The 26,148-nt window shown below is 43.3% G+C and overlaps 1 protein-coding gene and 1 non-coding gene across 3 annotated transcripts in view; both read right to left on the bottom strand.

Moving 5' to 3' along the window:
• The window catches only part of EVA1A (eva-1 homolog A, regulator of programmed cell death), a 215,849-nt gene that overhangs the window by 134,930 nt on the left and 54,771 nt on the right, over positions 1–26,148 (bottom strand). For both annotated transcript variants that reach the window (XM_062573205.1, XM_062573206.1), the window contains exons 2-3: positions 20,072–20,286; positions 8,421–8,544 (exon numbers count right to left, since the gene is read on the bottom strand). In XM_062573205.1, coding sequence (XP_062429189.1) covers positions 8,421–8,544; positions 20,072–20,286 — 339 coding nt within the window. The remainder of the gene's footprint in view (positions 1–8,420; positions 8,545–20,071; positions 20,287–26,148) is intronic.
• TRNAV-UAC (transfer RNA valine (anticodon UAC)) lies at positions 24,564–24,637 on the bottom strand. Its single transcript has one exon. It is a non-coding gene; the product is annotated as a tRNA-Val (tRNA).

The following is a 26,148-nucleotide window of genomic DNA, read 5'->3' as shown; positions in this document are numbered from 1 at the left end:
ACCCAAATCACATGCTGATGGATATATCCTCTGTTATTTATAACACTCCTTTATTTACACCTTTTCATCATCGCAGCGTTCATTGCCTGAAGTTTTATTGCCCTTATAAATTTCCACTCCCTGCACCACCAAAATAGTTTTGAAATAATGCAGATAAGCAAGAGTAGGCTGACGAATGCAGGAGGCAAAAGACCCATTTAACTGCCCCAGTGGCTAGGCCAGAAGGATGTGCCATTTTAACAGCCCACACTCCATCGCGCCGCTTTAGAAAGCCTGGCCCAGCAAAAAGCAATGTAGCAAACAATACCATGAACTTCTCCTGCCACCAATAAACCTGTCTTACAAAGGAGATTAATGCATTTCTGAAAGGGCTGATAAGTACTGAATTACCAATCTATCTCAGCACTAAAATCAATCATCACCAGCATTAAAGGGATCACGAATACATTCAGGCCTCTTCTTTGCTCTTGCCTGAGATTTCCACCGTTTCAAAAAAATACCGTTTTTTCCATAGCCATCCACTCTTTCTCACAGGATGGTACAAATTCTGCCTAGAGAGACAGAGCCTTAGGTGTGTGTGCAGTGAAACCAGGCTTTTCAGGCAGCGTTCTGCGCTCACAGAGTTAAGCAGAAAATGTATCATCCTCAGCCCACTGAAGTCAGCGGCTCTGGCTCACGCTAGATTCAATACTGTGGGAGCAGGTTGTACGTGAACAAGATGATACATTCATTGCAAGCCTAGGTGGTCCTTCCAAAATGTCCTTTCCAGACATTCCAGCTAATTCGATCAAAATGCAATGAGCAGACACAACCAGTTCCTCAAGAGGTATAAGGCAGCTTGACACTTAAAAGCCATGAATTTCCACTGCAGAGGATGGTTCTTTGCAGTTCTTTGATAGCTCATAAAAGCTTTGCCATAAGTAATGATATTCTGATTCTTAAGTATCACTTACAAAAATCACACCAGCCACTTCTGCAACTCAGCATGACAGTGATATCACCATGTGACAGACAGCGCAAACTGGAAGATGACATTTTTATCAAAAGACAATTTAATTAGATTTAATCCCTAATCAATTTTAAAATTCCATTGTCTTCCAATTAAAATTGCCTAGGGTTTTTAAGAAACATATAGTTACTTGAGTAAGATTTTGGCAAGGACATCAGCACAGGAATTCCCATGCTTGAAAAGAGTCATTGGCATTTAACAAGAATTAACTGGGCCTCTTAGATTAGAATTAAATCTATAGCGGAGAGAATAACTGCCTGCTCTGTTCAAAACACTTGTCCAGGTCAATTTTCAGCTTAAAAGTTTTCCTACAAATCAAAGGTACAGGTCCTGAACTGAAACAAAACGACCCTCTCTCCACCCACTTTCCTCCTCCTACCCCCATGTGAACTTTTGGCATTTCACCCATCACCAGCAATGAACGTTTCCTTCCCGGCTGCACTTCTCAGAGCCTTGATGTGCCTTTTACAAATATGGTTTTGTGTTGTTGTTAGAGAGGGATTCGAGCTGCAATCGGAGCCTAGGTCAAAATCCTGCCTTTCTGAAACTTCAAAGGGTTTAGGCTTGTGAATAGAAGGCTCAGTGGCAAAGTTTGGATCTGCACATTGCAGCATCGCTGGGAGGTTTAATACGGGAAGGCCCCATATCCACCAGCCTCCAATTGTCATGTCCAGCCACCTCATACAACATTTCACAATGAAATGAAGCCCAAAACAAAACAAACGGTGGGTGGAGAAAAACAATCTTCTTTCCCAGAGTCTCTACAGTCCTAAGTTAGAGCAGTGCCTGTCTGCAAGGAAAGAGGAAAAGTATCACTAGAGCATTACAGCACGCTTGTAGAGGTTACAGCTCGGTCCCTTTGGAGGTGACAAGGGGACGGTGTCTATGTCCCCACAGACAGAGCAGCAACAGCAGTGTATTGGTGAGACGGAGGCAAGCAGCAAGGCAAGTGAAAAGGACTACATGGAGCGCTCATGGGGAAAGCCACCTAAGCAGGGTTGAAGCCCTCTCCTCTCCCAACAGCATTACCAGTGAGTGGCTACTCGGGCAACTCAACTCACTCTACACAGAATGTGGAAGAGGGGACAGGCCACTTGGGAGAATTATAGGAATGCAGCCAGAGTATGTAGAGATGCTGCGAGAAAGGCTAAGCCCCAGCTGGAATTGAGTGTGGCAAGGGATGTCAGGGACAACAGGAAGGGCTTCTTCAAATACGTCAGCAGCAAGAGGAGGGCTAGGGAAAATGTGCGCCCGCTACTGAATGAGGTGGGGGCCCTGGTGACAAGGGATACAGAGAAGACAGAATTACTGAATGCCACCTTTGCTTCAGTCTTCACTGCTAAGGGCAGCCCCCAGGAATCCCAGAGCCTGGATGTGAGGGAGAAAGTCTGGAGAAGGGAAGACTTTCCTTTGGTGGAGGAGGAAAGGATTAGAGACCTTCTGGGCAGGCCAGACATCCACAAATCCATGGGCCCTGATGGGATGCACCCACGGGTACTGAGGGAGCTGGTGGATGTTGTTGCCAGGCCACTCTCCATCATCTTGGAAAGGTCCTGGAGAACTGGAGAGGTGCCTGAGGACTGGAAGAAAGCCAGTGTCACTCCAGTCTTCAAGAAGGGCAAGAAGGAGGACCCAGGCAACTATAGGCCGGTTAGCCTCACCTCCATCTCTGGAAAAGGGATGGAACAGCTCATTCTGGATGTCATCCCCAGGCATATGGAGGAAAAGAAGGTGATCAGGAGTAGCCAGCATGGATTCAGCAAGGGGGAATCCTGCTTAACCAATCTGATAGCTTCCATGATGGAGTGACTGGCTGGGTAGATGAGGGGAGAGCAGTGGACGTTCTGTCCCTTGACTTCAGCAAGGCTTTTGACACTGTCTCCCATAACATCCTCCTAGAAAAGCTCCGGAAGTGTGGGTTAGACGAGTGGATGGTGAGGTAGATGGAGAACTGGCTGAAAGGCAGAACTCAGAGGGTCATCATCAGTGGAGTGGAGTCCAGCCAGAGGCCTGCGGCTAGCAGTGTCCCCCAAAGATCAGTATTGGGTCCCATCCTGTTCAACTTTTTCATCAGTAACCTGGATGAGGGGACCGAGTGCCTCCTCAGCAAGTTGGCGGATGACACCAAGCTGGGAGGAGTGGCTGACACAACTGAGGGGGCTGTGATGCCATTCAGAGAGACCTGGACAGGCTGGAGAGCTGGGCAGAGAGGAACCTCATGAGGTTCAACAAGGGCAAGGGCAGGCTCCTGCACCTAGGGAAAAATAACCCCATGCACCAGTATGCAGGTGGGGGCTGACCTCCTGGAGAGCAGCTCTGTAGAGAAGGACCTGGGAGTGCTGGTGGATGACAACTTGACCATGAGCCAGCAATGTGCCCTTGTGGCCAAGAAGGCCGGCGGTCTCCTGGGGTGCATTAGGAAGACTGTTGCCTGCAGATCGAGGGAGGTGATCCTGCACCTCTACTCTGCCCTGGGGAGGCCTCATCTCGAGTACTGTGTCCAGTTCTGGGCTCCTCAGGACAAGAGAGACATGGAGCTACTGGAGAGAGTCCAGCGTAGGGCTTCAAAGATGATCAGAGGGCTGGAGCACCTGCCCTGTGAGGAACGGCTGCGAGAGCTGGGCCTCTTCAGCCTGGGGAAGAGAAGACTGAGGGGGGATCTGATCAATGGGTACAAGCACCTGAAGGGAGGGTGTCAAGGGGATGGGGACAAACTCTTTTCAGTTGTCCCATGTGACAAGACAAGAGGCAGTGGGCAGAAACTGAAGCACAGGAAGTTCCACCTGACCGTGAGGGGGAATTTCTTCCCTGTGAGAGTGACGGAGCCCTGGCACAGGTTGCCCAGAGAGGTTGTGGAGTCTCCTTGACTGGAGATCTTCAAGGCCTGCCTGGATGCAACGCTGTCTACCATGCTCTAGGTGACCCTACTGAGCAGGGAGGTTGGACTAGATGATCTCCAGAGGTCCCTTCCAACCTTACTGATTCTATGATTCTTTGATTCTATGATTCACTCTAAGTAAGGCTCCTTGCAGGACAGGCAAGCCTTTATTTCCCCATTTTGTACAGGAGCATCAACATCTTTGAAATCTAAAGAAAAAAAAAAGAAACAAAAAAAACAACCAACCAAAAAGATACAGTATGTAAATGGATGCTGTGCAGGGCAGATCAACCTCTGCTCAGACGACAGCCAAAACAGCAACCAGCCCTGCTAAAATCAGCTGAAAGGGCACTGTTGGGGTGCAAAAAAGGGAAGTCATTTCTTCAACATGGCTTTGACAGACCCCGAAATCTTGCTCCTAGCTAGGATTAGACCACGCAGCCCCTCCAGAAAGTCTGGCAAACAGAGCAAATATTTCCTAGCTTACAACAACACATGATCCCACACTTTTTTTTTGTCTCTGAAGCAAGAGGGATGAACAAACCCTGAATTGTTTGAATAATGTTAGTGAATCTGGATTTCAGTTAGAGGGAATTCATGTTAGACCAATTAAATAGTATGTCAATTCCCTCTAATTATATGTTTCTGCTGCCTACCCAGTAATTATACTTAATGGGTCTAAATGAAATCAGCATGTTACCTGAGAAATAATTGAGTTTGTGTGCAATTTTTTAATGATCCTGAAAGGTACTCTGCAGATTGAAATCCTCTGCATATTCAGATCATAGATTCCAGTACACTTTGGATGTCAGTGTCAGGCTATATTTGCCATGGTAAAATAAATGTGCCCTTTCTCTTGACACTACGGCCAAGTGCATTGGAACAGCCCACATCCATACACATAAACCTTCTTATCCCCCAAAACAGGGCAGTTACATCCAAATTGCCTATTGGAAACCATCCCTCGTCAGTGATAAATGCCAAAACAGGCCCAGAAGCTGTTTAGGGGAGTGCTAGTTGACCTGGCCCACGGGGCAGTCAGGGACTGAGCTATTGATTTAATCCATCATAGGGGTGATGGAGCTCCAGTGCCCACAGAGGTTCCCTGACACTTTCAGCACAGATTTAGCCTCAAAGAATAGCTCTGGGTTTCACTGTCCCACTATCACGTCCCAACCCTGACCTGCAGGGATTCTTGGGAGGCTCTCTGTTGAGGCTGTCGATAGCAGGACGATTAGCAAAGGCACCTCTGAGTTTTAGAAGCACAAGCTGCAGCTGTGCTGTGTGCTCTGCTGAGACACTTGTACTTTGCTCTTGAACATTTCCCCAAAGTTTGCTGTATATTTGTAACTAAGGCCTACATGCAATGGGGAGAGAAAATAGAAGCCAAGCCCCTCTGCATTTTGATGAACATTGTCCCCCAAGCCACACAGCAGCAATAAAGTCTCACTTAGCCCACGCAAAGATGCATAAAAAAGAACAGAGCATTTTTATGGATTAAACATCCTGTACCTTAAAATTAAAAGTACACCCACATACACACAGTGTATTTGAGTATTTACAGGCACAGAGAATGCACAAAGAACCGCCAAACATTTGCCATTTAAAAGCAGTCCCATGCACATACCAGAGTCCTATAGCACATACCAGAGTCCTGTATGTGCAGATAAGCATCTGCTAGACCCCAGATCCAGCCTTCAGACCAAAAGGGATCATATTTAGCACAAGACTTCCTAAAGACATACAGGCCATTGAATTTCTCACCTCTCCTAGTTAAGCAGGCACTTCTCTAAAATATTTCTTTGAATTTCTAGAAGAGGCAAATCACAATACTTCAAATATCTGCTCAAGCCTTTCCCAGTTTCTGGCAAAAGAAGTCACAGGGCCCTCACTGGTTTGTGCAGCAGAGATTGTTCCCATCTCCCTGCTCCCTGGAGCCCCACTGTTTGGGGTAACTAGGGCTTTCCTTTTCAGCCTGGTTTGCTTTCGGCCATCTCCTTGAAATTCTGCCAGTGAGAAACCGAAAAAGCACCCTGCCTTGCAAGTGATCCCCTTAGAGCCAGTGAGAATTGAAACCATTAGATTTCAAACATAACATAGTGTCAGAGACACATAACTGCAGTGACAGTGGCTGGAGGGGAAAACTGTACTATTTAGTTATTCATCAGGAAAAACACGAATAGATGCCACTAACTTCAACTTTACTTTATTTCAAGGAAAAGCTTTCTTTCCAGAGAATTACATCTATTCAGTGGATTTTTGAGGTTCCAGAATGACTCTTAAATTTGGAGAGCTTGGACATCCATAATTTGTGTTAAGGATGTCCTGTCCAAACTTGGCAGACCATTTTCCAAAGGGTAGTTCATACCTGCAGACAGGAAAACTTGCATTCATTCTACCTAGTTAGGCGCTTGGCCCAGGCACCCGCTTCAGTAGCACTGTCAGCCCCAGGCTCCCTTGTTAGACATGGGGGAGAGAGGCATCTCTAGAGGTCAATTCAGATCTTAAGTGATTTCATATTAAAGCACCTCTGTCTAACATTAAGAAGGACAAATCCAGGCTCAGAAGCAGCGCTCAAAAATTGCTTGTGTCTTTTGATAAAGTCTCTGATCAAAGCATGTGTCAGGCAGTAAGTTTCAGCAACAACTCTCCAGTACTCTTTGGTTAAGACTATGTGGCCTCAGACTTTTGTGGACAGATTGACACTTCACAGGACCTAGATTCACCTATAGCTCACAAGCAACACGTTGCGTAAAAGAGCTCGCCAAAATTTCTCATTGTCCTCTATTTTGTGTTGTATGGATCGATCTTTCTTCAGTCCTCTCATTAACCTTCTCCCTATAGCAGGGAGAACACACACAAGCGTTATATTTCTTTTTCTGAAACTCAAACTTAAATTCAGAAAACATCAAGGAAAGTTTGAAAGTGTCCTGGCATCTCCGTGCAAGGCTAATGCTCACAGATTTCAAACCATGTTATTAATCCCATGATTAAAAGTTTGTCCAGTAACTAAGAAACAATAACTTGTGTCAGGTTACCCTGTTTCACCCTGCAAAACTATAGCTGCTTGAAAAATGTCTTAGGGAAACGTTTTTAAGCAACTTCTCCTGCTCTCTTTCAGGAAAATCACTTACCCAGCACACACACAAACTCCTTTTTTTAGTATATCTGCAAGTGGAAAAGAATGCCAAGCCATAAATACTTTTGCACAATGGGATCCTGAACTACCTTCAGAAGTTCAGCGGAGGTCTCAGTAGCCAGATTTCTCTGAGCTTTGATACAAAACCTGTAAGTTTATGAAGACTTGTCAGAACAGTCTGCTAATTGCTTCTGTTTCATGGAAATACATTTCACACCTAACAAGGGATGTTCCAATCACTCACTAAAACCCCACAATAAATGCAGGTGCTTCATTATCTACTTTTCATTTGAATTCCTCACAGATCTTGCCAGATCCCTTCATTTCATTAACACAGGTCTCTGCATGCTGAGGCAAAATGTCTTCTACTGTGCAGCTCAGAGCCTGAGCGCTTGTGCTTTTGTTTCAAAATCGCTTCTGAAAGCAGGTGTGCCTCTCTTCCTTGTTCAAATCTTTTTTTTTAATTTCTTCCCCACAATTTTGCTGAAATGATGCTGGAACTATGTCACTTCTGTCATCAAAAGGGTTTGGGACTGGGCTGATCTGAAATGCCACCTCCAGACTAGTAAATTAAAACCGTCCAGGGCCTATTCTCTGCCTACACCCACACCATTTAACCTTACAGGTCTCCAGACCAAGGTGCCTGCTTCCCAAATGCTCATGGAGAACCATCTCCAGGCTGTGCTCACTGCCCTGGCAGGGCCAGGAATCGGCCAAGAGCGTCTTGGCTGCCGTGGGCCAAAACCACACCACGGGAGCCACTTCCCAGTACGGACGGCTGCCCTCCAGCACCCAGGGACAGGCCTTGTTTAATTTAAGCGGGGCTAATGAGATTACCCAAAGCATAGGTTAGCATTTCCCAGGCTGACGTGGGAGCACTTAAGAGCTGGTTTATATCTCATGGCGTAGGCAGGTGAGCTTCCAAGGCGATCTTGGCCGCGGCACCCGAGAAGTCTGCCCGCGTGGGCCATCACGATGCTGCCGCTGTCACGACGCCGCTGCGGTCCCGTCCCCACGACGGGGCGAGCCCAGAGGGCGCGAGTCCTGCTAGCCCGCCGGGACAGGGCCACCGCTGACCGGAGCCAGAGCAGCCCACCCACCACCGACAGCGTTACAGGGCAGCGTCAGCTAAGCGTTGGCAAAAGCTTTCCCGGGCACCTGCAAAAATAATCCGCCGCTGGACCTGCAGCAAGAAGGAAAGAGTTGGAGAAGCGGCGTAACAGCGACGCAGCAAGTGAGGGGGAGAGGGGAAGTGGCCGGCACCCAGGAGGTTATGTTTCTGCAAAGAAATATGGAAGGGAACAAAAAGTCCTAGAAGGCCTCACTGCCAAGGTTTAAGCAGAAAATCGGTTTGGTCCTGCCAAAGCAAACAGATTCGATAGCGAGACACTTACTTGGCCTGCACTTGTACCACACGATGAGGTATTTGCCAGTTCCTGGGCACGGATCTGCACCGAAGAGCCGGCTGTTGATGAGGAACTGGCAGCTCCGTCGGTCCTGGCACTCGTCCAGCATCTTCTACATCAGGAGATGCACATGGGCACGCACAAGAAACAGGAAAATAAAACACCTTAGCGTCTCCCAAAGGGCTCACTGAACAGAGACAAGCTCGAGAACGGAAAGGCGATCCTTACCTCCTCGGCCGTCCCAGGCATGCAGCAGCCCCGGCGCTCAGCGGGGCACCGCGGGAACCGCTGTGCTCCCCTGGGCTCGGAGAGGCCCGAGGCTCGCGCTAGTCTAACGTGAACCGTCCCTTTTCCTTGCGGCAGGTACGAAGAGGAAGCTTCGCCCTGAGCTGCCCACAGGGATTTCCAAGCACCCGCACCCAATTTAAGCATAGCATAAGGCAGTGCTGTCTCGGGAACACGTCCCAGGAAAAAAGCGACTTCGAGGATGCGGATCAGACTTGGCAGTTACGATTAGCGGCCCAAGCTCGGCCGTGATCATTCTGCTTTTGATTTCTCCGGAGAATCGCAATTTCAGCCGTGTGCTCTAAAACAGTTCTTGTCTCGATTATATAAAAGCTTTGGCAATTGCTCGTGTTCTAATAATTGGTAGCTGTGCTGGGAATACTGTAATACAGCCAACTTTGTCAGCTTTTAATAGGGCTCACTCCTCTTCCCCCTATGACTTTTGCATTCCTTTCAGCTCAACTCAGCAAGGGCCTGTGAGTCGGAGAGTTTTTGGGTACTATCCCCTTTTCGCACTGCTTTTTCTCTAACGCTCGCTTCCCACTTCCCCATTCATAACACTCGTAAAAACTCCATCTCAGAATCCACAGGGGCAAGACATTCTGTCTCCTGCTAGAAAATAGCTTCATTAAGTAAGATTAATGATTTTTTTTTAACCCAATGATCCTCTAAAGCAGAAATGGGGGGAGGGAATATTATTAAGTGGGGCAGTAATTAAGTTTTAAGATCAGCTGGATGGCTTAGGTGGTATTTATGTTCTCCTGTAGAGCCCCTAAAGCGCTAAAATTGCCATAATGTTTGTCTGACACACATGAACCTGTCAGAGCATTTTGAGACCCCAGAGCGAGGTAATTCACTGGCCTTGCTAAGCCGCTGCTACACGGAGCTGTGAATGCCATTCCCAGAACAATTAATTTTCACTTGCAAGGAAGCATCGGAAAATCCTGTCTCAGAAATTCCCCTAGACTCCCCGGTCTCTTTTGTCTGTTCCCTTTTCTGATTCCCACCTTCACACCTGTATTTTCCCATAATTTTATCCCTGTGCCATTAATGAGAAGGCCCTTCCTTCTCTGTACCATCATCCAAATAAATTTTCTCTCTACTTAGTGAATCTCCACCTATTTCTGAGTCCTTCCTGGACACAACATTCAAGGCCTGCCTGGATGCAACCCTGACCAACATGCTCTAGGTGACCCTGCTTGAGCAGGGAGGTTGGACTAGATGATCTCCAGAGGTCCCTTCCAACCTTGCTGATTCTGTGATTCTATGATTATCTCTAGCGTTATAACTCTGAATGTCACCTGCAGACCAACAGGAGCAACAGTTGTTCCAGTTTCACTTGCAATTTGAAACTGCATTTGTGGTTGCTCATAACTTCCTAAAGTGTTCACCTTTTGGGTTGACATACACACGAATTTGTGCCTGCCTCAAATCTGACTTTAATTTTAAGGTTTAAACCAGGACAATTCAGGCCTTTTCTAGTGAACAGAAAACATATGCTGTTGTTTTCCAGTCACAAAACTAATAAAATGCAGGCATCTCATTTCAAAATACAGGGTCGATGGATGGGAAGGCTGAAAGGTGAATACTGAAGGAGGTACCTGGGAGCATTTTGAGGAGCTGCTAGCCCTCTCAATCATGATGTTAAAATATATGGAAAAAGCATATTCTTTTGCCTAGGCTCATAAGGGTTGACTGTCCACTCAGCATGTGAAATTTAATTTAATGCAAAATCTGATGAGTTGCACAGGAATTTAAGTAAGGTCTCTACACATATACCTTTTTTGATCTCACAAGGCAAAGAACAACTGGAACAACTCTTAAGAACTTCATGTACAGCAAGAAATCTTTTCCAAATGACTGTGTACCTGAAAGGACTTGATGGTACTGGACAGTTACAACTGCGTATGCAGCTAAGCAACACTCAGAACATAAAGCAAAAGGAAGAAAGAAACACTCTGAAAGTTTCTTTCCCATGAGGGAACATTTGTCCCTTCAAAGGCAGCAGACCTAGGCTTTTGGTCAGCAAACATTCATACCGCGTGGGTGGGACTGCTCAAAAGCCTTCAGCATTGCCTAACTGATGCTGTTTGCAACCAGTGGGAAAACCACCATGGATTTCAACAGCAGCTGAGTTAGGTCAGCAGGAAGCCTCCTTGAAAACATCGGCTTCAGTACCTGAGCAGCACTTGTTCCTCTGTCCTCAGGCACAACACCGGGAGCAAAGGCAGTTACCTACCACCCTTGGAGAACATCGAACATAGGCAGCCTTCACATACTGCTAATTTGTCTTGTTCTGCTCTAACTTTTGGCAGCTATTGCTTGCTCTGTGTTTTCCACTTGAATGAAACCTGTTGAGCTTCCTTTCTGTGGTATACCAAGTAACATAGAGCCTTAGGGAAAAGTTTGTACCCAAATTAAGGAGTAAAAATTATCTACATCATTGTGAGACCATAGTAAAAGGGAAATGTTCTTAATGTTGACTATGCCTTTTACTAATTAGCGTTAATGCTCAACCACAGTTTCAATATACTTTAATAACTCTTAAGAAGTTATTTCATGGGGAAGGAAGGAGAAATCAATATTTCCTCTTCATTCACAGAACTCTAATGTGCCTCCACTCCACTCCCCCACAAACGGCAGCAGTTTTGCTGATGATATCAAAAATCATTTGTAAGATTTCTTGCTTCCTGCAGACTGCCTGAATCAAGTCTTGTATGTAATAAACAAAAAGAATACATTCATAAGAGTAAAATAAAAAATATATGGAATGCTCAGTGAAATACATCAGGAAAAATGTAAAGAAAATCAGCAGTGGTTGATGGCACCATGTTCTTGTTTAATTGTTTAAAAAAACAATAATAAAATCTACTAACAGTTACAACAGCTCTATTGTTAATTTAAACATTGGTGCCTACAACTTTTGATCAGCCAGGCATACACAAAAATACTCTCAAAATTACACTTAGAGGCAAGATTTGCCTCTGCTTTGGCAGATTTCAGATGTCATTTTTAAAGTGTTTGTAGATGATCAGCTAGATCAACATCAGGAAGGCTGCAAGTTTATTTGTTAGTGAATTGAACGTCCTGAGCTCATGTGGCTTTTGATCATTGGCAGAAAAAAAGCTGGCAAATTCATTCTGTATTTACCTTGGGTTTTTTGCTTATATTGTCAGCTGTATAGGTAGGGAAACACAACCACAAAAGAAAAAAAAGTCCATGAACTTGCATAGAAATAGTTCTGGACATGCAGAATTATCCTTAACTGGGATATACAACCAACTGCTTATGTGAGCATCATCTGGTAGATGCCTGACTAATGCAAAATAAAGTTGCATTGGATTAGGTTATATTATAAAAATCACTCCAGCAGGAGAAGGTGGAGGAGGAATTCCTGTCTGGCACAAAAGGGGAGGGAGGACACATTAATTGCATTGTGCCATTTTATAATTGCGTTCCAACAGTAAATCAAGCCTGAGGGCTGACAGCCAGTGCTCAGGAGGGAAGTTGCGGCTGTTTTAAACCCATTCTATTCCCTGGTTCATGACTGAGCTGAGAAGCTGCAAGATTTAGAGGAGATAAGAGAGAAAGAAATGTGAATTCAAGTAAAACAAACACTAATCTAACCTCTGTTATTTATGCCTTGGATTAATCGCACTGCAGTGACCCAGGTTTTAAAGCAAGGGCAGCCTCAAGCTCAAAATCATGTACTTCTAGTGGGCACTGCAGATGAAACGCATTTCTTGTGCTCACTTTGTTGTGCTCATTAGTTAAGTAATTGCTTGTGCTCATTAAATAATAAGATTTAAATCTGCAGCTAGATGGGAGCTCTGCAAGAAGACTGTCTTCAGTCATTCCCAAGGGTGCACTCTTTTTTTTTTCCTGTCTCTTCAAATCACTTTTCAAGAAGCTCTTCCCCTGCACAGTTAAAATAAACTACAACCGAGCTTAACACCCAAGGCTTATCGGAGTTCTCAGTCCCTTGAAGTAGTTCATGGACTTAACACACTTAGGGTGAGACTCTGGACCCCTAGAAGCCAATGGCAAAACTCAAGGGGAGCTGGGATTTTGCCACAGGGCTGCCCTCTGTATGGCCTCCATCATGAAAAGGAACATAAAGATGGCTCCAGGGCACATCAGTCAGGCATGAAATTACAGAGAGGAACCCCACAAAATGATGGTCCAAATTGTATGTTGCTGCATAGAATACTTCAGAGAGCAAGCTGCATGGCTAGATCAGAGACGTGTGCAGTCAAACGACGACGGGCAGAGATTTTTACTATGAATTTTACACAAGAAGGTACCAATAATTTTACAAACAAAGATTAAGAGCTTTTAGCTCAAATCCAGTCCAGGTGTAATCACTATGGTGAGTTACAACAACACTTACACTGATGCATCTCCAGGAATTTTGCAATGAGAATAAATAATTAATTCTCCTTGCAGAGCTACACAGCACAAAGCATTTGCAGTGGCTTCATGTCATGTTTTATTTGAATTTGATACTGTTTTATACACTGCTGAATATTTGTATTATTTTTAAACACAGTGAAAACTTAATGCTTTAAGTTGCAAACTTATTTACAGGTTCTTTTCATAATCTTTATAAAGATCACATAAACCTTCCCATTCATTAGTGCAAATTACTGAAGTCCATGGAGTGACAGGATTTTTCTAGGAGCAGGTGGAGAAAGAAAACAAACCACATTTAGCAACAGGGAAGGAAAGAATACACGTGGAAGTGAAATTCATGCTGATGAGATCCAGGTTACTTGTCTATAGCTTGATCAAGCAGCTCTCCCACCCTGCTCCACTACAAAGTAATTCAGCTTTGCCCAAATTACCACATTCAATCTGTTCATCAAATGGAAAGGAGATCAAAGGCCCCGAATCCTGACCGCTGAGATGAGGCAGCTTTTGGTACTCTGCCCACTATCTCTTTATCGCTCTCTCACGGACCTCGCCACACTTACAGCAGAGTTAGCTGAAGGGAACATGCGTCCACAACTTTGGTGGCTTACACTGACACACCAGACTGTGAAGTGAACAGTTGAAGATTGGGCACAAATTCCCTTCCACCAGCTCTGCTATGGGAGTAGTGAACTCCAAGAGAGGAGCTGGGCTCTCAGCAGCGGGGCTGGGACGTTAAAACCCTGCAGCAAGATTCTCCTGAGCTCCCCTGGCAGAGCCTTTGGAGAGCCCAGAGACAGCGATTCACAATGAAACACAAACAGGGATACGCTCAGCAGACAGGACCCGATAAAAAAGTGCTTTACAAATATCAACTAATTAACTACTACCTACATTTCTTAATAGCAGGTAACTTAATCTGTATGCAAGGTCTGCTTCAAAGGGAGAGGAGGTATTAGCTGAAGACATACAAAAGGAAGCATAACCAAAAGTCATGGGATTAAAGAAAGGGAAAGCTGAAAACACAGACTGGAGAAAAAAAAAATAAAAAAAGATCATTGAGAGCAAGCCATTATACTGTCAAGTAGGGTCTCGGTGGCAAAGACGGAAGCCCCATGACTTGGAAAGTTTAAATCTAGAGTAAACAAAGCATTAGCAGGCTTACACCCCGGAAAGTAGCCCTGCCGCGTCGGGAAGACAGGCTGCGCCGGCCACCTCTGCCTCCAGTGTCTCTCCTTCCGCAGCACATAATCACACTCCGCTCACAAGCCATTTCAGTCAAGCCAAAGATTTCAAAGATACGGCAATTTAGAGATTATCTGTGAACTCTGCATCAGTTCTTCTACTCGCAGATAATTAGTTTGTCAGCTTGTTCAAGATTCATGCATAAAGCTGCACCATTTCTGCGATTTTTAAGGGCACTACAGTAACCTCTTCTGGACCCTAACTTCACTGCTCACCAGTCTCTGCAGAGTAATTTTAGTACAGTGTGATTAAGAATTGTCCAAACAACTCCTTAATATACTGGCATTTCTGTGACTGAAGCCTTCCCTGCTCAAGCTGTCTCTAAGCCACAGAAACCTCCAAATGTTCAATGTAACAGGACAGGGACTTTGGGGTCCTGGGTTCTCCTCCCAGCTGTACGCATCACTATGTGGTCTACTGCAAATTATTCTTCCTTTTCCCTTCTCTCTTCCTTTGACCATCATCTTGTTTTACGTTGTACAGGACCCTTTCTGGGACTGTACAATACCCTTCTGGGACTGGGCATGGCCAGTAGCTACTGCCCTTGACCTACCAGGAAAGCTAGAGTAGTTGAATCACTATCTTTTACTCTCCATTTCACGCTCCCACATTGTTCATCCAGAATGTTTGGGGAACATAACACCATCCTTAATAACACACACACACCTTCCAGCCTCATCATTTTGGGATCATCAGCTGCCTCACACTTTGAAAGGGATGCGGCCAGTGGAAGGCTTGTCTGATCTTCCCATCAGTGGAGAGGTCAGCTCCTCTTTGCTTTCTATCATGGAAATCTTTCTGGTGGACATAAATAAAAAGGAGGAGAAAGGGGCTGGGGAATCCCATGGTTAGTATGCAAGGAATCTGCTGCCTTTTGTACAGCTGCATCACATGCTGTGAGAGTGACAGCAGGAGATGGTGGCAGCAAAGGTGTCATGTATCTTGCTTAAAGGACAAAAGGAATTACCACATCAGCAGCATGAGTGATTCTTGCCACCAAGGGCTGGTTGCCCCGGAGAGTGGAGAGTGCTGAAAGACACTCAGGCAACAGATCCTGCCTTCCCTCCCTGCCCGGCCTGGCAGGTCTTTCTAATGAGATGCATGACTCAGCTCCATGGCACCTTCTAAGGAAAAATAATATTTCCTCTTGGGAAACATTGCTCTCCAAGGTGCAATTTCCTATGATTTCAGTGGACACATCTCTGAAAGCAGAAGTTAGCCTATGATTTCTCTGATAAACATCTGGCAGCAGAAACACAACAGATAAATCCCTCTCCAGGGTTTTTTGTTTTCTTTCTAAGTAAGCTTTGATTCTACTTTTCTATCAATTTACAAAAATGAGAATATTTCAGATAATCTGCTGCAAAGCATAATCTAGTTTTCTGGTAAAAAGCTCTAATTATAGACTAACCATTAAACATTTTTCCATACAGTCCTTACGGCAGTTATTGCTGAAAACAAGTGACATCAGAAACCCAATCCAGGAATAAGCCTGCAGAACCCTTAATAAACACATCACTCCAAATCTCTTCTTCAGTTGAGCAGCCTCCTACATGCCCTACACACATTTTTGAAGGTGTAAACTGTGAATTATGAGTCTAGCCAGCAGTGACTAGGTTTCCTACTAAAGAGATTCACTTATCACCAGTCAATTATCATTAGGCTCTTATCATTAGGCAATGGGCAACACTAACACTCCTACTTCTCCTTTGTCTTCTACCTCAACATTTATGTGTTCAGCTGAACAAACATACACTGTTGTTGTATACCATTTATCAGCTTCCTTATTTCCCCGGGGCTGAGACCTCATCAGATGTCCCCATAGCCAGAAGGTCTAAATGTCTATGGTAACGTGACAGGTGAGAGAACCGCAGCATAAGGGAAAGGCTAGAGCAGATGAAGATGATTTGTAGCAGATTTCCTGGGAGTAAAAGGTCCCTGCAGATGTCCCCATGTCCTCCCTAGCAGTAATGCAACAGTGTCACGTAGCTTCCTCCCCACGCTCTAAAATCAAACAGTCTGCAGATCAAAAGTGGGCCAGATGGAGGTGGAGTGACCAACTCCATCTGGGTAAGATGCAATTACAGAGCAGGAGAAAAACTCCACTGTAAAAGCACAATGCACAGATCTACAAAAAACATCAAGCTCCAGAAGTTATTACGTTGCCTGTCCAGACCAACTGCACCTGTATAATTGCTCCAAAAGAATCAAGATATGTGCGAGCCACAGGTCATTGCAGGGACTCTAGCACCGTACAAAGATCGCAGCTTAGGTATAAGATCATGATAAAGCAGCTCTGCACCTTCAGGACTCAAGCTAACATCTCTGCATGGTCTGGCTCTGGCCCAAAAGTGGGCTCACAGCTAAAAGACCCTTAATATTCAAAGATTTATTTCTTTGAATATTTGAAAGATAAATAGACTTTGTTCCTGGCAGCTGCTGTTCCTGACCTGTAAGCAAGAAAAGGGATAGCCCATGCACCATAAAAGGGTGACAGCTCCTCTTCACAGAGCTCCACCGCCAAGATGGGGCAGTTTACACTGCAAGTGGCTCTGGTGAAAGAGACCCAAAGGCAGATCTACAGATATTCTTCTTTTGTGTCACCCATCCAAGCCTACTAGCTGGCACAAGGATACTGCTCCCTTACCTCCTGATCAGGAATACTCTCTGCAGGACTCTACAAGGGAATTGTAGAAGAGACAATATCAGACTCTATTTACAGCATTACTGTCCCAAATTAGTTCCTAATATTAGCTATCATCCTTGAAATATCTCTTCAGGACAACAGCACAAATTTATCTTTCCTTCAGTGGGCACCGTAATGTATCTCATGTGACTTGTGCCAACTCTAGGTCCCCTGCTAAAGAAGGTGGAATGGAGATGGCACTGTTGAAAAAGCAAATAACACCTGCCTTTCAGCACAACTTTAGTTTGTTCTTCTGATCTCTCCATATACATCTAACTTGATCCAAAAGCTAATGAGAGAGTAACCACATTAAAACTGAAATCTCAGTCCAAATGCTTGTGCATTTGAAAATCTTCCACTGAATCTAATACTGTGGTGTTAAAATAACAGAAATGTGCAGTTTGGGGTCACTGCCTTAATGGCTCAGACACAGTCTCCCAAGTGGTTTGCATCTCATTCCAGACAAAAACAAGCAAATAAAGTAAGGGATCATGGCATGTGACCAGCTAAGGCTGGATTAGAATCATAGAATCATAGAATCATAGTCAGAAGGGACCTCTGGAGATCATCTAGTCCAACCTCCCTGCTCAGCAGGGTCACCTAGAGCATGTTAGACAGGGTTGCATCCAGGTGGGTCTTGAATATCTCCAGAGAAGGAGACTCCACAACCTCTCTGGGTAGTAGTTAGTAGTGAATAGTGGTTGTCTCACTGTAAACAACCTTTGCTTTTCTCCATTTAACACAGAAACAATGTCCAGACTGGACATTTACAGAGGAGAGAGCCTTTAAACAGGAATTAACTGTTACTCACAGGTAGTGTCTGCAGGGAACAGTATTAATAACTGCCACGTACACTCCCTCCATGCCACTCTCTAGAGAAGCAATAAATTTCCGCAGTCTGGGCTTGATCAGGTGTGGTGATTTTAAATACTTAATTGTGAAGGGTTTGGTTTAGCTGACTTTTTAAATTACTGCCAATCAGAACATGCACACAATGGTCCTGTCTATAGTAGTCATAGAACTGACTCTAAAAACCACAAAAGTACACACAATTTTCCTGTCTACAGCTTTCCAATTTTCCTACATGCACTCATTTCCTACCAGCTAGCTCCAGGCAGCTTGCCATTGAGCTTGTGGAGTTCTTGGCTTACCCTGCAGAGAGGCCTCATCCCCTCCAGGATTAAGAGAGGAGCCAAGAGATCCAACTCCGGCATTCAGATTCACCCTACTGTGGCCAGGCACTGCACACTGAGATATCAAATCCAGATTTAGGGGCACCAAAGAGGAGGTATTGTGGATCTCCCCCAGAGAGACTCAGGAATTTGCCTGAGGTCCCATAAGAAATTTGTAGCGGAGTAGAGAATGTCACCAATCTCCTTAGAAGCTCTGCACCCACAAAACTCACAAATAGGAGTGTTCTGGTCTCAGTCACGTAGAAAATTTATTGTACAAGACATCTGTGCAAGACTGCCTATAAAGTACACCATTCATATAGGAGAGCTGTAATGAGAAGCATTGCAAGTGCTGGCTGCAAACCTAAGGAATAACAGCTAGCTCTGAGGACAAAAGGAGCTAAGCTAAGCAGGTAAGGATTTCTTTTAAATTCCTCCTGTATATAAAACCATGGCAAGAAAAGCCAAAGATTACATCTTCCCTGTTCTCAAGCTGTTCCAGATGCCTTAAGCAGGCCACTCACCTGCAAGGGATGAGGCTATGCACATAGGTATCAATCATGCCAGCTAATTAAATGTTTCAAGTAAATTTGGCAGTAAATAAAAGAAAGGAAGGCTAGCCTCCACCAAAGTCCTCAGTCTGTATTTTCCCCTCCTAAACAGCACAGCTGCCTCTTGTCTGTTGTATGATGAGATTTCATTATCACATCAGGGAAAACCTCCCACTGATAAGGACCATGTCTTCCCATACTATAACTCAGTCATTTGATGTGCAATGGAAGTGTTATGAGGACAACTGCAAATCTGCCATCTTAAGGGTACACACAATATCAGTTCTGTGCAATTTCTTGAGAATTTACCACTGATGTTTTGAAGCCAAAGCACTCATATCAATTAAAAAAAAATGCTGTAAATTCCTCTAAAGTCCTGAACGCAAGAGTTAGAAGTGATGTTGAAAATGCTAGCCTTCAGTCAAATTATAAAAGAATTTTTTTCACTAGCCCTGTAGTTTCATTACCCTAGTTCTGCTACAAGTGTTTTTATGAGTTATTACTGATTCATAGCCATAAACACACTGAGTACTTAAGAAAAGTTGAGGTCTTTGCCCAAAAGTTTTCAGAGTCCCAAATCCTGCACTTGGAAAGACATGCACTTAGTTTTGTGTCTGGGAGCAGACACCATTCATCTCAACAGCATCAGTCAGTTCATGTTTTTAATTTCAGATGTTCTTCTTGACACTGAGTAACGCATGCACCTTCCAAACAATCCTTTGATTTGTTGAAGTCACATGAGCTCTCAGGATGATACATGTAGTCATCTTCTACACAAATGGACAGAGGTGATTAACTATTGATGCTTGGGATATTACAAGTTTAAGTGATATATGATCACTTACTGTGGCCTAAGAGCCAACTGAGTCATAAGAAAAAGTAAAGCCAAGGATTCTCTCTAGGTTTCAAGTTACTAAAGTAAAAGCTCTGCAAGAAAGGAACATATCTGAACTAAAAAGAGCTTGACAACAACTTCTGAACATGTTGAAAACGCTACCCTTTGGGAAGGAGAGCTTAAAAAAAGAATCTTCCAACATATAGTACAAATTTGGTCATAATACATTTGGACATAATTTGGTCTCACAATATAGTTCTATTTCAACCATATTCCTAAACTGTAGCAAAATTAAAAAATGCACCTGCAAAATCTAATCCATCCCTCTCTACACTACAAAGATGAATCATGCACTAAACTGTGTCAGGTGAGCAGTGCTATCATAGGTCTCCGCAGCATCAAGTTGCAGGAAAGAGGAAGTCCAAAATGAAGAGATCCAGTTTAACATGCAATACCTGAAGGGAAGTGCCAACTGAACAGGCAACATCTTCTTTAATTAAAGTTGCATAGGAGTGGGGATAGCGAGAAGGACACATCTGATGACTTGGTACAATTCGGCCATAAAAGGAAGACTGGATGCTGATGGTGGTTCTGTGAGGACATCTCAGGGAAACATATTCTCCATCGCAGGCATGGTCAGTATAATTCTTTAACACTTGTGATATGTAACCTGCCAGAAACACGACAAGAACCACCATTAGTGACAAGAAGTTAATATTTAGGTGATTAACAACAGTACAGCATAACAAACACACAACTAACAATGAGAGAAGTAGATTTTATTACGATCTCACATATGAAGAGAAAGGGAGTGGAGGGGAAGAGAGTGAGAGAAAGAGAGAGAAAGAGAGAGAGAAAGAGAGAAATAGAGAGGTTGAGTGATTTGGTCTTCAGCCATGTTTTATATATATATATATATACACACATATATATATGTATATATGTATGTATATATATATCCTTAGAGGAATCATTATTCAGATGTTCCAAACTTATTCCAAACTTATTCTAGTCATACCACTTATTTACATTGGCATAGCTATCAAGTACACAGGAAATGCAACCAGTCAGACTCATCATGTAGATTGCATCTAGATACTGCATCTAGTTTTGGGTCCCACAGTACAAGACAGACATCAATAAACTGGAGCAAGTTCAGCAGAGGGCCACCAAAATGTTCGGGTGCTGGAGCACTCGCCCTGTGAGAAGAGGCTGGGGGAGATGGGCTTGCTCAGCCTGGAGGAGAGGCAGCTTTGGGAGAAGCTACTAGCAGCCTGCCAATGCGTGCAGGGAGGTTATTGAGGAAACGGAATTAGGCTCTTCACAGTGGTGTATTGTGGGAGAATGATAAATAACCTAAGTTGAAGCATGAGAGATTCAGATTGAGTATAAGGAAAAGCTTTTTCACTGTGAGGACAATATGAGGTAGTGGAGCAGGTTGCCTAGAGTGTATAGTCTCCATCCCTGAGGGTTTTCAAGACTCCAGAGGCAGCCTCACCAAGGTCAAGAGAAAGGAAGTAAGCCATTCCCTTGGCCTGCTGGTTACGCTCTCGCTAATGCAGCTGAGTACAGAGTTACCCTTCGTTACTGCAAGGTGCACTGCTGACTCATATTCAACAGCCTGTCCTCTAGGACCCTCATGATAATTCACACAGGGAGGCACAGCTCACACGGTTTAAGAGCATCCTCATTTACTGAGAATGGTTCTTCACCCATACTAACACTCATACCTTACTCAGGAGTTGTTTATAAGAATAGAGTCCAAGAAAATTTCAAGGTGCCTAGAAAAACTATAGTAGTTGTTCTTAGAGATAACCAACACAGAGAAAACTTTGTTTCAACACGTAAGCTTCAGGGATGAGGCCTGGGTTCTTCTTTTTCTCTGAATTTCAGGCTGAGCTCCTCATTCAACAATTATATTGTTGCAGTGCCTCAAGGTGCATGCTAAATAGCTATTCACTCAGATCAACATATTAATTGCCAAGTCCCCAGGATAACATTTGTTTTTACAAAAAAGACTGAGACACAGCCCCAGTAATTGCAGTGAGTGACAGGGTTGCGGCAGATCAAGGAACAGCATTGTTTAATTTAGTGCCTTTATAGCACTTGTTCAAGGAAGTGCTCTGGAAAGGAAATGAATTACTAGACTGCATCATCTTTCCCAGTCAGTAGAATATGTGCTCTGTGCAGTGCTATTCACTTAGTTTTGAATCAGAACAGCAATTCTCCCTCAAAGGAAAGGCAACACGATGGGCATCAGGAAAAGCAAACTACAAATGAAAACAGAATATAACACAAAATGTTCAACCAAGCTCTCCTTGCTGTCACACCAGTGCATTAGGATTTTCCCCTAAGGCTGGCCTATTAGGGAGGCTAAGCAATAAAACCAAAAGCTCCTCTAGGCTCTTCAGAAAATTCAATTACTCTGTCAGAACAGCCATCCTAGAACATGCCTGGCATATTAACAATTCAGAATCAAGGAAGATTTCAACCCCTGCAATTACTGCAGACCACTTGCTGGAACAACTCCTTCCTCTTTTTTTCCATCAGCAATCTCAGAATAACTTGAGTTCGTTCAAGCTCAAGATATTGAAGGGCTTGAGTACTTTGATGGCGACTAGCCATTGATAAGCAAAGCATAATGTCTGAAATACTTGGCACTGGCCACTGTCAGAGAAAAGATACTGGGTTAGGCATGGATGTGATCAGGGATGGCATAAGGTTCTTCAAAGAGCAGAAGGGACAGGCCGTAGAGAATTAATGGTAATAATGGTGCTAATAACTAGCACTATAATCATTACCAGTTTGAAAATATTGGCATTTATTTACCCATTGATTCATGTTTCCATAACAATTGATTTCACCATCCTCGCTGTAAGGTGACATGCTTGCTTTTTAGGTTTTGTACCAATATATGTGGGGCCATAGAGGGAATTACTGTCTATACCAAATGAAATGCATAAACCTGTAGCCAACGTCAGGTGTTTGAGGACTTCAGCGACACGTAGATACCGAGGTGAGAAGCATTTCATAAACACATAATGAATAGCTTACAGAGTTCTTTGACTGTCTCCTGGTAAGCACTAAAAAATCTCTTTTGGATGGCTACAAGAAGCTATAGCAAATCACCAATCAGCTATTGATAGACCACAGGATATGACAGGTAAGAAATTGAGAGGAAAAAGGTATTATCACTTGAGGTTATCATTCCCCCTGTAAATATATTTCTGTGCATCAAATGCTCATTATTAATTGAGATGTGAGCTATGACCTTACAAGTGTTCGCTCTAGACAAAGAAAAAGCAGGCTTTTATTAAAGCGAGCCAAAGACAGCTTCCATTCTCTTCTTCATTCTCAAATTCTGGGATGTGAAATCACTATTGTCAGATACAGGACTCAAAGGCAGGCCATTATTTGAGGAAAATACCCGTGATGTACTGCCACAGTCAAATCTACTCTATTTGTCTTGGTTCATCTTGAAGTGGAAGTGACATCGATTCTTATGTTTTTATCAGAAAGTTCTTTGGTGGTCCACTCATTATCCTATCCAGGGAGGACAAAAATCAGGTGACAGTTTTAGTCCTTCTTTAAAAAAATATATTTCTAATTATCATTATTACACACACACACACACACACACACACAAAGAAAAAAAAAAGCCTGAAAGCATGCTAAAAAAAACATAAAGGAAAGCATCTACAGCATCAAGTCCACAATTTTTTTTAGAATGCTATACATTTTGAAAAGCTAGAGTGACAAAAGTGTCCTTAAAACTTTTGGGTTTAGCACCTCTCTTATCTTAAGTATGATGTTGAGGACATAGAACTTTTCCTGGTGGGTTTCCATACTTCCAAACTAAAACATTCTACAGGAATCATGTACTAAAGTTCTCCACAATTCAAAAACCCAGATCATTAAGGCAGGGATTTATATTCTGAGAACAGAATAACCAAAAAAAGGGCATCACAAAAACTGAAAATCTTTTTTTCTCCCTTCTAACAGGAGGGAGGAATATCCTATGCAAATACAGCTTGCAATTTATTTTTTCAAAGTCCAGAGCTTCACCCCTATCAGTCATCCGCAATTATTCTCAGCCCTTCACCCTTAGTGCTGACCGTTCTCAAGAATCATTTCTACTACTGCTTCTCCAGATAATTGTTGCTCAGTTCTCATCCAACAGCCAGTTCTAACCCTTAACACATGCTGACTAGAGAACAAGAATGGTTTCATATGGGATCATGCATCAATAGATACTGCAAATCTTAACATCATCCTGCACTTCCTCTTACAGAGCTATAACCCTGCCTTTTGAAATCAAAGCATCTGATGAAGTGGTTCACAAAAGCACACACAATATTAGAGTTTTTCTCCCAGACAGATGTATATGACAGTATAGTATCCAAGCACTCACACATGTATCTCAACAAACCATGGTTGTCTCAAAACAGCATCTCTAAGTTCTCTTTCTTCTCCTACATATAGTTCTAGGTTTGCTTGGTAAGACACATAGCAAGATACCAACTCATCAGTTATCAGAAGACAAATGTCATCTTTCACCAGGAATTGTCTCTGTGGATGTTTGCTGTCCTGTGGAGTCATGGACATAGTCACAATAAAACAAACTTAGTGTCCAGTTTGGATATGTTCTGAAAATTTCTAATAAAATTACAAGGAAACTCAAAGGATTTTAAGGGCCAAAACAACTCTTACACATAAATGAAGCATGAGAACTTCATTAATATCTGCATCAAACCATATCTAAGCTACAGTAACATGCCATTTTGAGCGTTCATACTTGAGAATATAGAACAGTTTCCCTTTAGCTGGAACATACAAAGTTAATGCAGTTAACTGTGTCAGTTAACAAATCACAGAATCAGTAAGGTTGGAAGGAGATCATCTCTCTCTGGAGACCATCTACTCCAACCTCCCAAGATTTCGTGGTGCTGGTTCCACTGGGGCTTGAACCCAGGACCTTCAGCGTGTAAAGCAGATGTGATAACCACTACACTAATAAAACCTTATCATTACCAATTGGCACAGATTCTTTTATTTTTAATCCCCTTATTTTCAGGATCTATGTTGTTTTTTAAAATATCAACTGTTATTTTCTTCTAATTTCCCCAGCTTCCTTATGGATATTTTTGAGACACTGAATGTCTCAAAACTTTCTTCCAGGAGAGGCTTTAATCAAACACCTTTCTGGAGCTCAGATAATCCTCATGCCAGACTTCTGCAGATATGCTTTGAACCGTAACATTCCAGCTTATTCTTTATATGCAGAACACCAACACTAGTAACATCTCCCCAAAACGGTGTTAAGCCAGTTGAACAGTATAACATATCACTGGGACAGGCAAACTGGGCTGGAAATGTAACCCCAGGCAAGGCTTCAAGCCAGAGCGAGTAACTGAATGAATGCATTTCATACCAGGCATTACTGATAATCCTGTGGTTGCAGTAGTAAAAGCAGCTCTCTCAAATCACATAGCAGCTTAGTATGGACAAATGGGGTTTGTTTTGCTTTGTTACTAATACTGGAGATTAAAACTTGCTATTACAAACCACCTACAGGGAGAGACGCTTTCACTTCAGGTTCTCCCCAACTCTTTTGCTTCTAAGATATCACACAGCATTGGAAAAAATTGAACAATTTGTAAGCATATTTGGGAAAACCTTTTCATTCAGAGTTGAAGACAACACTTCCTTTCCCATTTTCTGATCTCTGTACTGCCACTGTGGCTCCAAACAGCATCCGACGTTAAGATAGAAAAACTGGCTTTGGAATGAGAATGAATTGAGAACTGCAGCTAAATGCCAGCATTTCGAGCCTAAACAAGGTAATTTTTTGCAAATGCCAAGCAGTATGTCATGGATCTCCTTGGCTTTGTGTAAGGATGAGAAGATACTAGAAATTAGACTGGTGAGGGTAAGGCATGATTAGCGTTGATATGGTAGTTTTCAACTCTGCTGGCCCAAAACCAACTCAGATCAATAGTGAAAATTGTTGTTAATTATTCCCTTAAACTTCCTGACTGAATGCTCCTATAGAATTTAATAAATATGAATTTAATAATAATGTTTTATTAAATTCTACAGAGCCTTTCCACAGGCTGTTGGAACAAAGAAATGGTCTAGCATGGGACAGCTGACGAAACTTTTGCCATCCATTGTCCAATCTGCCTAAATTGCATGTAAGTTGCTGATTAAGCAGTGCACAGATCTTGAAACAAATCCAAAATTAAATCCAAATTTAAACCACCTCACACTACACTGTCCTCAGAAACCAAAGCCTCATGTCTTTACGTCTAGGTAGAAAAGAGTGAAATACTGCTGATTACTGTAAAATAAATATAGACTTTGTCCTCAGCAATCAAAGCCTCATGTTGTTACGTCTAGGTAGAAGAGTGAAATACTGCTGATTACTGTAAAATAAATATAGACTTCAGGTTAGCTAGTCAAAACCCTCCTTGCAAAAGGAGGGGATCCAGCTGCATATCTTTGCTAGTTAGGACTGAGCTGCAAAAGACCC

Source organism: Rhea pennata, chromosome 3 (genome assembly GCF_028389875.1).
Source record: "Rhea pennata isolate bPtePen1 chromosome 3, bPtePen1.pri, whole genome shotgun sequence".
Lineage (NCBI taxonomy): Eukaryota > Metazoa > Chordata > Aves > Rheiformes > Rheidae > Rhea > Rhea pennata.
This window is presented reverse-complemented; position numbering and strand designations above follow the sequence as displayed.